Below are 15,698 nucleotides of genomic sequence, written 5' to 3'. Positions count from 1 at the left end.
TTGACGGTTTTAGTGCGCAGGAGGAAGCTCGAGATAGCGATCGGCTAGCCGGTGCGGCTTATATTGAGGTGCGCTCAATAGTTAATGGTCAATGCATGCCTAAGACAATCAGACGTTTTAAGACGTTCTAATGGGCCACATAAAATGACATGTAAGGCCACATGTGGCCCGCAGACCTTGAGTTTGACATTCTCAGATACTTCTTGCAGTGCCCCCTTTTTTAAAAACTACTGTGACCCCTGGTCAGCTGTTTTCTTGCAACCAAATGGACGGAAGCAGCACGAAAGGGAGCGACGAAGAGGCCCGAGCTCTTGCGGCCTGCTCCGCCATAAAGGGCTTTTAAGGGCTGGCGGCGAAACGTCAGCATTTTGGCCAAAACAAGGCCGGAGTTTGCTAATGGCAGAGCAGTGCGGGGGGAAAACACTTCAACCCTTTTAATATATCCCGTTTAATCCACGTCACAGATGCTTGTTTCACGCCGGTTCCCCGCAGTCCCCAGGAGGAAATCTGATGTGGACAGTTCTCAGAATTGTGTTCTTTCTGCCTCTCTGTCTGAAAGTGGCTAATGTAGCTTCTCGAACTCTGCAGTGGAAGCAGATTGTGGATGTCCCACAGGGTCTTACAAGGAGAGTTTCCACTCTTTGGAATCGAGTTCCCTTCCTTCTGCTTTTATCAAGCAGTATCGGTTCGCCATTTCAGGAGGATAAAATCCACGCTAGTTGGCTCTGGCTCGGGGCTCGGTTGTTTACTACATCTCTCCCACGTTCTGGTCACATTCACTGATGGCGTTGTCCTTCTGACAGCCCTCTCTGGTTGTGATCAAAACCCAATCCTCCATGATTTGTGAACTCTTTTCTTCCCGGATCCAAAGCCTAGTGACTGGTAAAGCATGATCTTAGGTGACTTTCTGCCGCACCATCCGTGCCGAAATACATGAGACATTTGTCGAGCACTTTATCCGTTTACGTCGCCTTCGCCTATCATGCTACCCCGTTTTCTCTAAACACACCTCACCGCTGAAAGATCCATAAAATTACAGCTTAGCTTACCTTAAAAAAATCCATTAATCCTCTTATGATAAACTTTGTTAGCCTTTAAGATAGAACTTATTGAACTGGGTTGTGTGTCTGTGGAAAGCTTCGCCAGGAAGTAAACGCTGGAGCCCGACATTCTTATGAGCTAATTTCCTGCTTGTTGTACATGGGTAGGCAGTGACTTGTTTCTGGAACAGACATGTATGCTCCGCTGCATGTCCTCTGAATAGCTCATAACTAGCCTTCATTGTGTCATTGCTCCTCTTTGTGTGAAAGGTTATCAGCGAGGCAGATGGCGTCTCTTCATCATTAACTATCTCTTTAGTATAAAACAAACATTTCCATCCGAGTGTCTGGGGAGGTCAGATCGAATGCCCCCCGCGGTGTTTGCAGAACAATTGAACAATTTAAGACACGGGAGATTTTTAGGCGAACTGAATTGTGGTGGAAAATAAGATAAATGCATCTGGGATCATTTGTTTAGTCCTACAAGGCAACATGAGCGAGTGCGTAAGCGGTATTTTCAGGAGCGGAACGAGTACGTTTGCTGCTCAAGGAGCAGGAGATGATGAAATATGGCAGACCTAATGGCTTTTCTTTTTTTTTTGACGGGCTGGAATAACTTCAGGAGAACATCCGGCCACTGCCTGCGACCAGTCGGCACTCTCAATTATATAACGCGAAAAAACCATGAAGAACTTCTTTTCCAGATCCGAGATAAGCATTATTGTGAGCCTACAAAAGGAGAGACCGGTGGATTAGAAAGGCGAGTCAATCTCCAAAATCCCGAGAGGACCTCTCAAGACGTCACAGGTGGTTGGACAAAGCCGATAGAGATGAAACAGGAGATAGCTTTGGCGGTGGAGTGCATGTGCTCATAGCTATTGGGCAGATCTGAACACATAAACGTGACAGAGAAGATTTATTAAACACAGGAGAGTTCATTCGGGCTCAGCCTGTAAAACCGAGATAGTATAGAATTTCACATTACCTGTCCCACCGTGCTGATCCTTGATTGATCACACGCTATCTCCGCGGTCGCGTTTGTTTGCACGAGGCTCCGGCTGATCCGGTTAAAGCTTCCTCACCGCTTCCGTTGTGACCACGACAACGGACATCGGAGCGGAGATCATCTGGAGAACACCTAGCCAGCCATTCGGACGGACTTTCCAACCGTCAACCCGAGAGAAGATCACTCGGTCCTTCCGCCTTCAACCGGTAACTGCAGATGCCGCAGTGAAATGATCTCCCTGTTGAACCGTTAGCTTTGGTGCTAACAGTCGGGAAGTCCTCGGCCTGCGTTTCGTGAATACATCGCCATCTCTGGATGATAAAATACTTTTGCGATGTTGATGTTTTGTGCCTGAACAAGTTGGTGAGCTTTGTGCACATTGGCCTCTCCAGTCTCAGCATCTTCTGCAATATCCCTTTCCCCCCCGTGTTAGCATAGGTGAGTCACATGGCTACCTGTGCACCGTGCTGTATATCGGTTCTGACTCGCGCCATGTCGTCCCGTAAGAATGGAATTCCCTCGCAGGCGGAGGACCTCCTGTATTCCCGCCGAGCCGTTGCCCTTGTCAACACATTTGACGAGACCCTTTGTGCGGTTGTCAAATGTCCAGAGTGGATCGTTCCAGGTGCTCTAGTGCGAGGTTCCCAACACCTGGCCCTCTTTGGAAAGTTTCTTTGCGAAGGGGAAAGGGAGGAGTCTGAGAACACTAAGAAAAAGAAAGCTGCATTTAACAGATTGTACCTGGAGACCTACTTCCAATATGGATTTATGGCGACAGGTGATTCCCACGCTCTGCATAATACGGGCGACCGGCTGTCCAATGAGGCAATGAAGCCTTCAAAACTTCTTCGCCACTTGCAGACCAACCACCCTGCGTTAAAAAACAAGCTTTTGGAGTATTCTGAAAGAAAAAAGCAGGAGTGTTTCTATATGAATATTAATGTGTTTTTATCCGCCGCACCATGCGGTGAAAATATTGTCTGACATTAAAAAAAGGTCGAGGAACGCCGCTCTGGTGCACCAGATGCATTTGCCACCATCGTAAAAACATTTCTATTGTTAATATATATCGATTGAATGAAAGCATGGAAATGATCAGGTATCCAACGGTGGTGAAGCGGCGTCTTGTTTTGGTCCGCTCGCGTGAAGCATGGCTATGCGGCTACTTGCGCCCATTAGCACAGAAAGATGCTGCCGACACCAAACACTCGGAGGAGCTGGCAGGAGGTGTGACTTCTCGAAGCGGCGGAGAGGATTCGGCGTTTGCCGCCATTTCCGACATCATATAATAGCCCTGTGAACAAGATGGCTCAATAAAACTTTGCAACCAGCCATTTGTAACTCGGCAGGCGCCGCGCTAAGTGTCTTAAATTTACGCTCTGACGCTTTAAACAAGTGTACCTCAGGAGCAGGGCGGAGAAATAGTCCTCGCAAATTAAACGACGCCGCCGCGGAATTGAAAATACCCACGCCGATGAGGATGCAGATGAATGGTGATCGCGGCGACGCTCCGAAGACCACGTCTCCGGTTAGTCACCCGACCGCTGATTGAAAAGTTATCAGCGCCGAGATGTCACGCGCAAACACACGCACACACACACACCTTATCTTCTCCCCCGGCATGTCACCTGTTTTAATGAAACACTCGTCTTACCCCCGCGCACATGTTCCCACACAGTGAGTTCGGTGGAGATCAATCAGCAAACCTCGCGGTGCAAATTGTCGCCCTGCATTCCTATCTCCCCTTTAGCACTTCAGCTGTCAGCTTGCAAAGATGCAGGTGGAGATCTCCGACGCTCCTGTGTGTGTGTGTGTGTGTGGCCTTGCGGTTGTTTTGATTGCCATTCCATATTCGAGACGGAGACCGTCGCACGTGTTTTGGATTAGTCGAGATTAAATTTGTGCAGTTTTATCTCGTCAAATTGTCACATGTGAGCCCGGGATTAATTATGGCGGTATGACTCGGCGAAGGTAGGACGCGCCGTTGTAATGACTGCCGGAGAATTCAAAGCCACCGAGTCGGGACTTTTCTTTCGGAGAGACCCTCGCGGGGGGTTTGTAAATAAATCTGCTCCCCGGCGTTTACGGGGTTCCGCACAGAGCTTTCGCAAACGTGAAAAATAACGTTGCGAGCGTCTCTCCATCCTCCCCCAACCTCGCGGCGGCATCATAAAAGCCTCGCAAAGTTTCTGACAATACAAAACGCACGCCGGCGTGCTTCCTCTCTGATCTCGCCCCGGCCGTGGCATCTTTGATCCTCGCCTGCCTTCCCCTCCACTCAGCGTTATATTAAAAAACCCCAAACTATAATGCCACGGCTGCCGCTTTTAGAGGAGCAAAACTCCTTGTCATCACACATTAATAACCGTTCACACACAAACAACGGCAACTTAGACACGGGGAGAATAATAAAATGCTACGCCTTTATGGCCTTTCGCTGCTGCCGCTTCTTCTTATTGCTTTATTCTCCAATGTCACGCTTTGCTCAGCCGCACACAACCTGAGCCGGCTTCATAAAAAAAAAAAAAAAAAAAAGAAGAAGAAGAATGAAAAAAAAAAAAAAATGCACGGCGCAAAGGGCGAAACAAAAAGTAAAAGAAAAAAAAAAAACAGGGGAAACTTTTTAATGATTTGATGCTAATCTTTTTTCCCCTAACTTTGCGTGTTCTAAAGTCTGGGATAATGAAAAAGAAAAAGCCACCGGAGTGTTTGGATTCTATGTCCTGTAAAATCTTGCTACTAAACAAAGCAGGCAGGCTAATATTATTTATTTCCAATAAGAGCACCTTTAATTTCAATCAAACCCTCCCCTGCAGATTACCGGAGGCCTTTTTCCGCCTCGGATTACATCGTGGATACAGAAGAAGAAGAAAACAAAAATTGGTTAGCGCTTTAACCTCACAGCCGGAAGCTTCCTGGTTCAATTCCCAACAATTCTAAAGTTTGTGAAACCCACCTCTTGCCCCATTATAGCCCGGATAGGCTTCAGCGGTGGAGTGATATAGATAATGAAGGAATGAAAAAATAGAAAAAGGATTATTTTTCTTTTGTCCATAGCAGATCGGTGCCTGCAGGCTATTGTTCTTGCAGTGTTCCTCTCTCAAAACCCTCCGCGACAGATCTGACACGGTCTCAGCATGCGAGCTTCTTGTAAAATGTCCAAGTCAAAATGATCCATCTACTAAAAAAGTGCATATTATTATAAATATTTTGAGAATCTTTGGATTTACAATCAATGTCGGTGTACCTTGCGTAACTCCATGAACCCATATGGTCTGGACGGTAGCTACTGCTAGCTAGCCTCAAGCTAACTTCCAGATGATCATCAGTCATGGTAGAACGGTATTTGGACTTCATCTGGAAAAAGGCTGACTCACATAAATAAGTGGACGACGATGATTTTAGTTCCTTCACCCTTCTCCTCCTCGACTCGCTTTTCTGGAGGGAAGTTGGTGTCGTAGGTTTTGTGAACGGTATGAAAAGCTGCTTCACATTTCCCTTTTTGGGAAAAGCGATGGTAGACTGGCAGATGAGGCAAACGCACTTGGAAAATGACAAGTCCGCTTCCCTCTCCTTCCCAAGTCTTTGGCTCCTAATCGGTCCAGCCCCCCGACTCATTTTAATACCCTTTCTTAACTTTTAAAGAAATAAACTGGAGGATAACTAGGGAACTCGATAGCTCGCTAGAGTTTTGCAGCATTTAGCCTCGTTGCATGCGCGGTGAGCCCTGTGTTAGAAAGGGTGAAGATGTCAGACTGGCTCGATGTCAGTTAAGTGACAAATGTCATCTTGAGGGCGGATGATAACCTGACGTCTATTATTTTAATACCATGCCATCTCCCACACTACCTGTTCGATCGATGTATCGGGCACCCCTGCTCTGGATATTAGTAGATCTGTGTCGATGGTGCAGAGAGAGACATCTACATTGCTCATTTGACCCCAAGGCCATCCTGGGTATTTTAAAAACCCTGGCATACAAGTCACAAGAGGGATTCCAGCTGAAGCTTTTTTTTTTTAAAGAACCTTTAAACAGCGGCAGCTGTTGGTTTTCTAGACTCCGATCTTATCGCGTCTGAGCCTCAACGGAGCTTTAGAGTGGGATTACAAAAAGAGCAAATTGGCATCTGTCTTGTTTGGACAGTTTATTTGCCACAATCTTTTTATAGTCATAAGTCTGATAACTTCGTCTGATTAGTTTTCAGTGGAACATCGATATTTGTGGAAAGTCAATCATCTCCGCTGCTGGTGTTTACTCATTTGTTCATTGTCAAACCGCTGGCCAGAGCCAGAGCCGAGCCCACAAAGAGAACGTGGTGACTCCACACAGAAAGGAATCGCACCAGGGACCTTCTCGCCGTGTGACAGAAGCATCACCAGTGCGCGATGGTGAATTCCCTTTCTACTAAAAGAGCGGAGGTTGACAGCTCGAGAAGCTTCTAAGAGCACAGTCATGCAAATGTTACCTTCTTGTCTCGGTAACTGGACTTGAATTCCTTCACTTGAAAACATTTCAACCCTCAACCCAGAGGCTTCTTCAGTTCTAATGACTTGTAGGGAGTTTCCAAATATAACTGGCAGGTTTTTGGGCGGGTCTAGGTTATGATGGCTTGTTGTGTAAATGGAAGAGTTCTGCAGAAGCTAGGTGTAAGGGGAGGTTGTTATGCTAATGGAGGTGATGTTCGTTGGAACAAAAGAGCAACTTAGTGGGATTACTTGGATTGGAATGTGAAAAGGTAAAGCTAAACAAAGGAGTGAAACCTTTTGGATGTGAGATGTTACAGCTTCCGGTGGTGGGTCTTTCTTTGGTTGTTTGAGGGGTCCAGAAGGTCCTGGTCCATCCTGGTATTGATCGCAGTACGGCGTTGTACGTTTGTGACAAGTTGTGTCTGAGGCCTCCTCTGTTCAGAGATGGGTTTTCTGTTTTGACGAAGATGGCTTCTTTGACTCCTTTCTCCGACCACCATCTTTTCTGGACAGAATACGGACATTCCTGGCTTCTAACGGGTGGCCCTTGTCCTTCGGGTGTGGGTGGACTGCGGAGTCCTACCCTGAAGTGGTGGCTCTCCTTCGTTGGGCCGTCCGATTGTGCGGACTGAAGAAATTAAGACATACAAGTCCAGTTACCAAGACAAGAAGATTCCAACAAGAATTTACCGTCACCTTGACGACTGAGAACCTCCACAGACAAGTCTGATAACCACAATGTCCTGAAAGGCGCGGACACATTTGTCCCTTTTCTCAGTGCTGTCCTGCTCAAATTAGGATCCAGGACCTGGCCTCCTCCGGGGGAACCTTCTAGCGTTGCATTCCAGAAGGCAGTGAGGGACGGGTGAGGGCGGAAGATCACCTTCAGCTCCACGCTCAGAAACAAACCACCCTAGAGGAAGACCAACGTGACATCATGGAATAATATCAATGGACTATCAGATGGTTGGAGTGTTTTTAACTTCTCCCAGTGTCTGTGGAGGTTCTCAGTCATCCAGGTCTTGGTAAATTCTTGTCTCGGCAGCTGGACTTGAAGTTCGTCCCTTGAGGACTTTTCACCCCTCATCCCAGAGGCTTCTTCAGCTCTAATGACCCGTGGGGACAAGAAGATCTCAACAAGTATCTTCACCGTGTGAAGATCCCCGTTAGCCGTTAGCTAACTCCAGACATATTCAGGCCAACATGTAGATGTTCTTCTGCGAGCCCTGGAAAGCCCTCTGAGGAGTTGCAGGCCAGAAGAGCCTGGACCTCTTTGACGCTCCGTTTCCGGCTGCTTCTGTCCATTTTGTCCAAAACAAACATCTGACGAGTGACAATTATCGCTTTTAAAAGTGATGCTCAGCAATCTAGAAGAACTCAATTAATCACCTTCATCATATGAGCTCCTGTGGACCTCAGAGCAGCAGCTGGAGCCGAAGGTCCACGGATCCTGCTGTCCCACCGCACCGAGAAACGGCACCTGACAAGATCCGAGTAACTCCAACAAGTTCTTACAGTAAGAAAAACAAAAAGCCAGGAACTACAAAACGGTACCTTTTTAAAAAAGCCGAACAAGGCCATGAAAATTCAAAACACGTTTATCGACCGAAGAAAACAAAAGCGTGAACGTTGGTAAGATTTATCACGAGTCATATTGCGGCTCCTGCGACACAACGTGGCGGAGGTAAAGCGCAGCGGCGGGTGAGCGTACGCGTCCACGCCGGCCGCCAGGGTTATTTGTCATTTAATAAGTCAGTGTCGCCTCCTCGTCCTCCCGCTCTGTCTTTGTCTCTCACATGTTGGATTCACTTCCGTTTCCATGAATATTCTCTCCCGTCTGTGATTGATTTAATGCCGTCGCTCCACCCTCCGCTGCACAATCAAGCAAAGGCAGACAAACACACACACACACACACAAAATTAAAATTCTCCTGGTGTGCCCTCCCCACACACACACCCCGTGCAGGATTCGCACAGGCGAGCTTGCAAATTCACGCTGCGCATTTTTTATTTTTATTTTTTTTATTTAGTGAAAGTAAGAACAGCCGAGCTCATTCGCTCGTGAAGAATTATTCTGTAATTGCTTTGTAGGATCACATGTGTGTGTGTGTGTGTGTGTGTGTGTCACGGACCCGTGTGTGTGACTTGGTCAAATATAAATAGCCGCTTTCCGTCATGCCAAAGGCAGCCGTGCAGCTTCTTATCACATTGATTCTTTCCCATTCACGTCGGCGAGGGATTAATGTGAATTTTAATCAGTGTCATTTTGATTATTTGTTTAAAAGCTGATGGGATTCATTTTCACGTGTTCATTTACGGCAACCTTTTACCTTCAATCTGATTCGTTTTTTTTTTTTTTAGAAGCTGGTGGTTCTCAGCCTTGGAATGAGGCTCGGTGAAAGTCAAGCTCTGCCAGGCAACTTTAATCCAATGCAGCAGTAACCTAGAGCTGCTTCGGAGGAACTGGATGAACTTTCGAGGACCTTGTCAGGAACGAGGCTGTTGAGGAACGGCAGAGGAACGGGGGACAGTGGAACTCCAGTTCTTTGAACCATTCGAGGTCCTTCTCTGATGCAGGGTCTTTTTATACATTCATTGGAACTTGATGACGTAGGTGCTCGGTGTTTGGTGGAGCTCAAAGGTCACGACCACGACCAGATACGTCTTCCTGGCTGTGGAGCACCATTTTTTAAAAGCTAAAGTGCTCACTGGTCAGATGTTGTCTTGTTACAGAATACACAAAGGGAGTGAGAAATGGTAGTGACAAAGAGGTCCAAGCTCTTCTGGCCTGCTAGGCCTTAGAGGGGTTGCCAGGCCTCGTAGAGGAACTTTGTAGCTAATGGCTAACAATGGGTTCTTCACATGTGCGGGGAGAAGATAAGACCCTTCAACCATCTGATAGTCCATGGTTATTCTTCCATGAAAGCTGTGGCAGCTTCCACCTCCACGGTGTCCGTGTCATCTTCCTCCCTGGAGCTGAAGCATACATGTCATCACGATCCCCCACTTCCTGTCAGAATGCTAAACTAAAAGGTTCTCCGTGGAGGAGGGGGATGGGCCGAAGGGATCGCTTATCAGATGTTTGAAAGGTGGTCCTGACCCTGAGGGTTTCCACCAGAACAAAGAGTCAGACATTCGCTGAGGCTGTTGTTCCTTCTGGTAACCTCGACAATCAACTCCAAATCCGGAGCATTCTAGAGGAGACTGGTCGTATTCATAGAGAAGAACTTAGCTTATTCTTTGTTCATATCTTTTTGTAGCCAACAAATCCTTCTTGCTCCCAGCGAGGTCTAGGTTTAGTGACTAAAACCGCCAGAAAATACAACAATGTGGTACGGTGACCCCGATCCCAAGAGGGAGAGTTCAACGTGGTTTAATGGAGCTTCAGCGTTTGTTGAGAAATCGGCTCTTCCAGGAGTTCCATTTAGTTGTTTAGCCTCGAATGCAGACGACGGTGAGGCGCCGTCAGAAGGTGTGGTGAGCCGCCCCCTCTCTGCATCAGACAATATCTCTCGCTGTATTTTATTCCACAGTGTTTTGGTTTCGGTCCAACTATGTTCTCCATGGCCGTTTTACTTTACAGTATTTGCTGAAGCACCGTATGAAATCCTAGTGTGCGGTATATAAGTCACACTGTGCGAGTCTCTGTGCCGGCTGGAAATGGGTATTTTATAAAAGAATACACTGAATAAACGCGTAAATCAAACCAATATTGATCTTGCGCCAGAGCCGCCTTGGCTGCCGTCCACCATTGTTTGTGAAGTCGCCGGCGCTTCATCCACTTCGTTGAATGGTTGCCTATTTCATGCAGGCATTGTTTGCAGCGGGTGGTCACCTTAAGATGTCCCCGGGAATCGAGTGCACTTTGCACGTTATTTATATTTCATATAAACTTTTCAGACAACTAAACCCTATCTTTTAGCGCGCCGCATAACAGTTTTTCCTCATTTCTGTTGCTTTTTGTATTGTGCTGCAAAAGGAAGTTTTTTTTTTTTTTTTTTTGCTTTAAATGATAAGTTGTGTCTCGCTGTATTTGTGCGTGCGGTTTGTATGTTGGTTCTTGCGCGCATATCCATTTCCCAATCCTTTCATTTTCAACTTCTGTCACAACAACAGGTAAATTACCAGTAGCAACAGAGCACTCAAGGATTACCCTCATGTAGGATTAGAATTCCCTGTGTGTGTGTGTGTGTGTGTGTGTGTGTGTGTGTTTGTGTTTGTGTTTGTGTGTGTGTGTGCCTGTCAAAATAAAAAAAATAAAAAAAAAATTAAAAAAAAAACAGATAGTGGGCTTTTGTTTATTCAAGTATGTGCGAGTCAAAAGTTTTAGTGCTAAGCTTCTTCTCTGTGAATTATTCATCTCTTCTCAGGCACTAGCCTGAAACTTCGGGAAACTACCCGAAGGTGTGTTTTCTCTCTGAAAAAGAACAGCACGGAAAGTACTTCTTCATGGTTCGCCAGTGTACGACCACCGGCTGTGCGGACTTGTTGTCCCTGTACTTGAGTCTTAGCGGTTTGTGAATGCGCCCGAGTTGTGCTGCGGTTGGTTTACCAGGGACGTAGCATTTCGCAGCCACGCTCAGGGTGACTCCTCATATTTCATTCATTCATTTGTTAACTAGAATCAAATGGAACGCACTTTTAAATTTCTGAGATTTCGGCCAAAAATATGAACGTTTTTCTGCAAAAAAACGTCTGCTTAGATTGTTTGGACGAGTGGATGAACGAATGACGTCCACTGGCGGCTGGAAGGAACTGTGAATCTCTTCGGCACACACTGGGAGTGCAGGAGTACGGCCTTGAGGGAGCTGCTCAGTGCTGCGATGATGTTCTGCATGGGGTTAGGAGACCTTGTCCATCAGAGCAGACCATCCTCCTTTCTTGGCACTGAGTCCACAGGACTCCCCGGGACAGAACTGGCCTTCTTCGGCAGCTTGTCCTCCTGACAGGACCACCCCGGGGAAATAGCCGGTGCCACCACAGAAACAGCAAAGGTGACAAAGACAGGGAGCAGAGATGAAGATGTTGAGGTTCTCTTTGGGAGTGATGAGGATGGAGAGGTTCTGGAAAGGAGTCCATCAGAGGGAGATCAGGTCAGAGGGGCCAGGCTGAGATGGTTGGATCACATGTAGAGAAGGGATAGTGAATGTATTGGTAGAAGGTTGCTGGGGTTGGAACTGCCAGACAGGTGGTCTAGAAGAAGACCTAAGATTGGTGGATGGAGTGAAAGAGGACATGAAGTTAGTTGGTGAAAGAAGAGGATAGAGAGAAAAGTGTGAAATAGAGGGAGTGGATTCGACTCCTGAAGGAAAAGAAGATGTTTTTTAGATCGTTGAAGGAAAGCGGAGAACCAAGTGAAATCCCACGCGGACATGGAGAGATCATGCAAACTGAAGAAACTTTACCTTCATCTGTGCCACCGCGGATCCCAAACTTTCACATCCCGGCATTTTTAGCTTCTGGATTTGCCAGGGAGACCTATGTGTGGCGGGCTGTCACCGGTTCCTTTGCCGTGGCAGGTGAATATTAGGTGGCGGTGTCACAGAGTCATATAGTTTGATTAACCTTCATGCACTGCTCTGCATTTGGCACCAAAGTTGCGCAGAGGTGTTGGATTCCCTTCTTTCCAGAGAATCCCAGGGACTCAGAGCACATTTGAAGGGGAGGAACTATTGTTTGCCAGCAAGCAGCGCCGTCTCCCTGAACGTCTGACCTTATTGGAGTCCTTGTTGTGCACAGCGCTCACGCTCAGGTGACTTCAGCGCTCACGCGGGAGCTGGAGGGGGTTTTTGGGGACCATCATTCTGCCATATCTGACCCTTAAGCCTGTGTTTTGTGACGGATCTTCCATGCGATGGTACCAATAATCTCGATGTTGAGGATGACAATGTAGGCTCGTTCGTTACCTCAACGCCCGAAGCCAAGGATCAGTGATGACCTTGGTGGTTGTCTTATTTCAATTGCCACCCATTCCTGAAGAGCGAAGACTTATCTCTGCTCCAGTTCCATCCCCAAACATGTATGTCCGTTTAAAACATTGTCAAATGTCACTTCCCCGTGTTGCCATTGTTGTTTGGCAGTACATGCACATTCCTGAAGAGCGAAGGCTCATCTCTGCTCCAGTTCCATCCCCAAACATGTATGCCCGTTTTAAACATTGTCAAATGTCACCTCCCTGTGTTGCCATTGTTGTTTGGCGGTACATCCACTAGGGGGCAGTGCAGAGGTCACTTTTTATTTCCGATTTCAGACACCAGAAAGAGAAACAAAGAGGCAGCGCAGCAGACGGCGGTGGTCCGTAAGGCCATTTAAAGGCCATTTGGAATTCGGAGCGGAAAGAGTTTGCAGAAGCCATGGTAGAGAAACCGCCTCGATTGGTTGTTGCGTGTTAAATCATAGAATATCTGGATCAGTAATAGCTGACATGAAGTAGAGTTAGTTTTGGATGCTAAATTGTCATTTAGAAATAAATGTTTTATGACAGTTGGACTATCAGGGTGCGTAAAAGTGCATTAACACTTCAGCAAATTTTATCCTCGAAACATGAAAAAATATATGAGAGCGAGAATATCAAAATTCTAAATTTGCACCAAGCGAGCTCCCGTAACTGGAATACGCTTAATGACGCGGTCGCATCTTTTGCTGTGGCGCCGCTCTCACCTTGAAGAACCCCTCGCAGCTTCCAGCACAATGTCCCTTACATTATTAATATCTTTCTTTTCTATATTAATATCCTTATTTTCTAGAGTTTTGGGACGTGGTTGGATCAAATTAATTTGTTTTCTGTTATTTTAAATGGGGGAAAATTGATTTAAGATACGAAAAAATCCACATACAAACCTATTTCTGGATCTAAAGGGACCATCTCGTATATTGGGAGTAAATGCTGCTTCCTTGAAACTGCTTATGTGTAGCTTCATATGTCTTTTGAAATACGCTACACATGAACATGCCTTCTTCATAGTATGTGTACTTTCTTGTGTCGGTAAAGTTCAATAATAGTCATTTAATTGAAGCAGAGATTATGTTTTTTTTGTTGATGTTTTATTCATTGCCGAATAAATAATGCACCAGCGAGACTCCCCCCCCCCCCCCCCGTGCTCCGGTAAAAATCCAATCCAATTAACTGTCAAAAATGTGCTACTCGGTGATTGTAACCAAGACGCCGGAGCGGCGAGCGGCAGACAGTTGGCAGCGCTCGGCTATAATCGCGGCGTGTCTGCCCTCTGTTTGTGTGCAGGTCTCGGCAGACGGCGTCTGTGTGCACGGAGCTTCAGGCCAAGGTGCTCCAGTGTTACAAGGAGAATCCACAGCAGAGCCTTCACTGCTCCGGCTTGGCCAAACAGTACATGACCTGCGTCCAGCAGGCCAAGAAGGTAGGAAAGAGCCTCGGACCGGGGTTTCTGGCGTCGCCTCGCGGCTCCCTTCCAACACATTTGCGCAAGGAGCCGCGCTTTCAATTAAAAAAAAAAAACAGTTTCTCCAAGTCCTCTTGCGCGATTTAATTAGTCGGTCTCGTGCGCGAACGCGGCGAGGACACAAATGATCCTTTCATGCCTCGGAAAAAATAGTTTAACGTTTGATTATTGTAATCCGTCGCCGCCTTTTGACACGAAATCAATGGACGCGCTTTTTTTGCGCGGCTTCACGTTAACGCCCTCGGACGGTGTTGTGAATTCGGTGAGTGGATGATTACAGTGCGGCGGGTTCGGCGAAGCCCGAGGCGCCGCACTCCCGCTCTCCGCCCGATGCCTCCGCAAATAGTGTTTATAGCCTCGGCTTATCTGCAAAGTACTTATTTTACCCAATTTCTCAATCAAAAAGAAGAACAACAAACGGGGCCGTTGTGCACATTATTATCACGACAAAAATGCACTCGTGTGGCTTCACAGTAGATAAAAGGACCACAGCAAGAATTGGGGAATTTGGCAGTTAAACAATTGTTTAAGCAATGCAAAGGCTCCAGACAAAGACAATCATTCTTTTTAAGATGGTTCAAAGGATCCATTTGGCAATGGGATTTTTTTTTTTTTTTTGGGGGGGGGTTGGATTTTTTTTTTTTTGTAAATAAAGCTGCGCGTTTAGATTGGCGTGCATGTGATGTGTCCATTCAGACGGGAAGATTTGCTTTTAAAGGACGCTCGCTTATGAAGTGTGAAGCCAATTTGTGTTCCCTTTGTGGGGAAGAAGCCGCTTCTTTCATTCGGGCTCGGCCGGTCAGAGCGAGTCCAAATGGAAATCACATTAGGAAACGAGGAGGGAGCGATAAAGCGAGGGTGCGAGGACGACAGAATAAAAAACAAACAGGTATCAAGACTGTCGCCATCCATCTTGAACAACGTGCTCAGAAGAGGAAATATGTTCCCATATCCAGCGGAACCTCGACTCCCGATGTTCTGCTTCGTGATCCGAGCTCGGATCCTAGTTAGGAGAGAGCGTTTGACACCCACGTGGACGCCGCCATCTGGGAAGACGTGGACAAAGTGTGCACGTTACATTTAGCATAGCATTGTAGCATTAAGTGTGGAGCCAGTAAGTTGACTTCAGGGTAAAGAACCGAATAAAAAACTCACCCAACCTCCTCTTCATCCCATGTTTGAGGTAAATACACTTAAAACCAGTGATCTATTATTATATTGTATTTTTATACACTATTTGTTCTTTTAAAAAAAAAAAAATCTTATTTCAAGGGAGCGGAACGATTCACTTCATGCATTCATGCAAGCGTGCAGTTTACATTTAGCATAGCATTGCAGCATTATGTGTGGAGCCAGAGAGTTAAGTTAAGGATTAAAAGAACAAATTAAAAAAACTCCTCCAGTATCTCCTCTTCGTCCCGTCTTCAAGGTAAATACACTTCAGAAAACCCCTCGGTATTTGTTGTTTGAGTACAATTTTGCTCATTTAAAAATATGTTTAAAAATCGTGGGCTGGAACGAATTTATAGCGTTTCAGTTGGGAAATGTATTTATATTGTAATGATACACGAGCTCAGTCACAGAACTAATTATCGTAAATTGTCATCAATAAATTATCGTAAGTAAATCGTACATAAATAAGGCGTCCCCGTTGCAACATGAGATATAAACACAGAAAGATTTTTTTGAAAACTTTTCATTAACTAAATGACAGTAACATCTCTAACTACCAGCACACGACAAAAAACCTTGTTTTCAGAACAGAAC

The 15,698-nt window shown here is 46.2% G+C and overlaps 1 protein-coding gene across 2 annotated transcripts in view; it reads left to right on the top strand.

Annotated features, from left to right (window-relative positions):
- The window catches only part of LOC147222429 (MICOS complex subunit mic25-a-like), an 83,773-nt gene that overhangs the window by 41,273 nt on the left and 26,802 nt on the right, over positions 1-15,698 (top strand). For both annotated transcript variants that reach the window (XM_086168086.1, XM_086168084.1), the window contains one exon: positions 13,754-13,889. In XM_086168086.1, coding sequence (XP_086024212.1) covers positions 13,754-13,889 — 136 coding nt within the window. The remainder of the gene's footprint in view (positions 1-13,753; positions 13,890-15,698) is intronic.

Source organism: Fistularia commersonii, chromosome 21 (genome assembly GCF_037954325.1).
Source record: "Fistularia commersonii isolate RoL2024-O1a breed Wild chromosome 21, RoL_Fcom_v1.0, whole genome shotgun sequence".
In the NCBI taxonomy this organism is placed as follows: Eukaryota; Metazoa; Chordata; class Actinopteri; order Syngnathiformes; family Fistulariidae; genus Fistularia; species Fistularia commersonii.
This window is presented reverse-complemented; position numbering and strand designations above follow the sequence as displayed.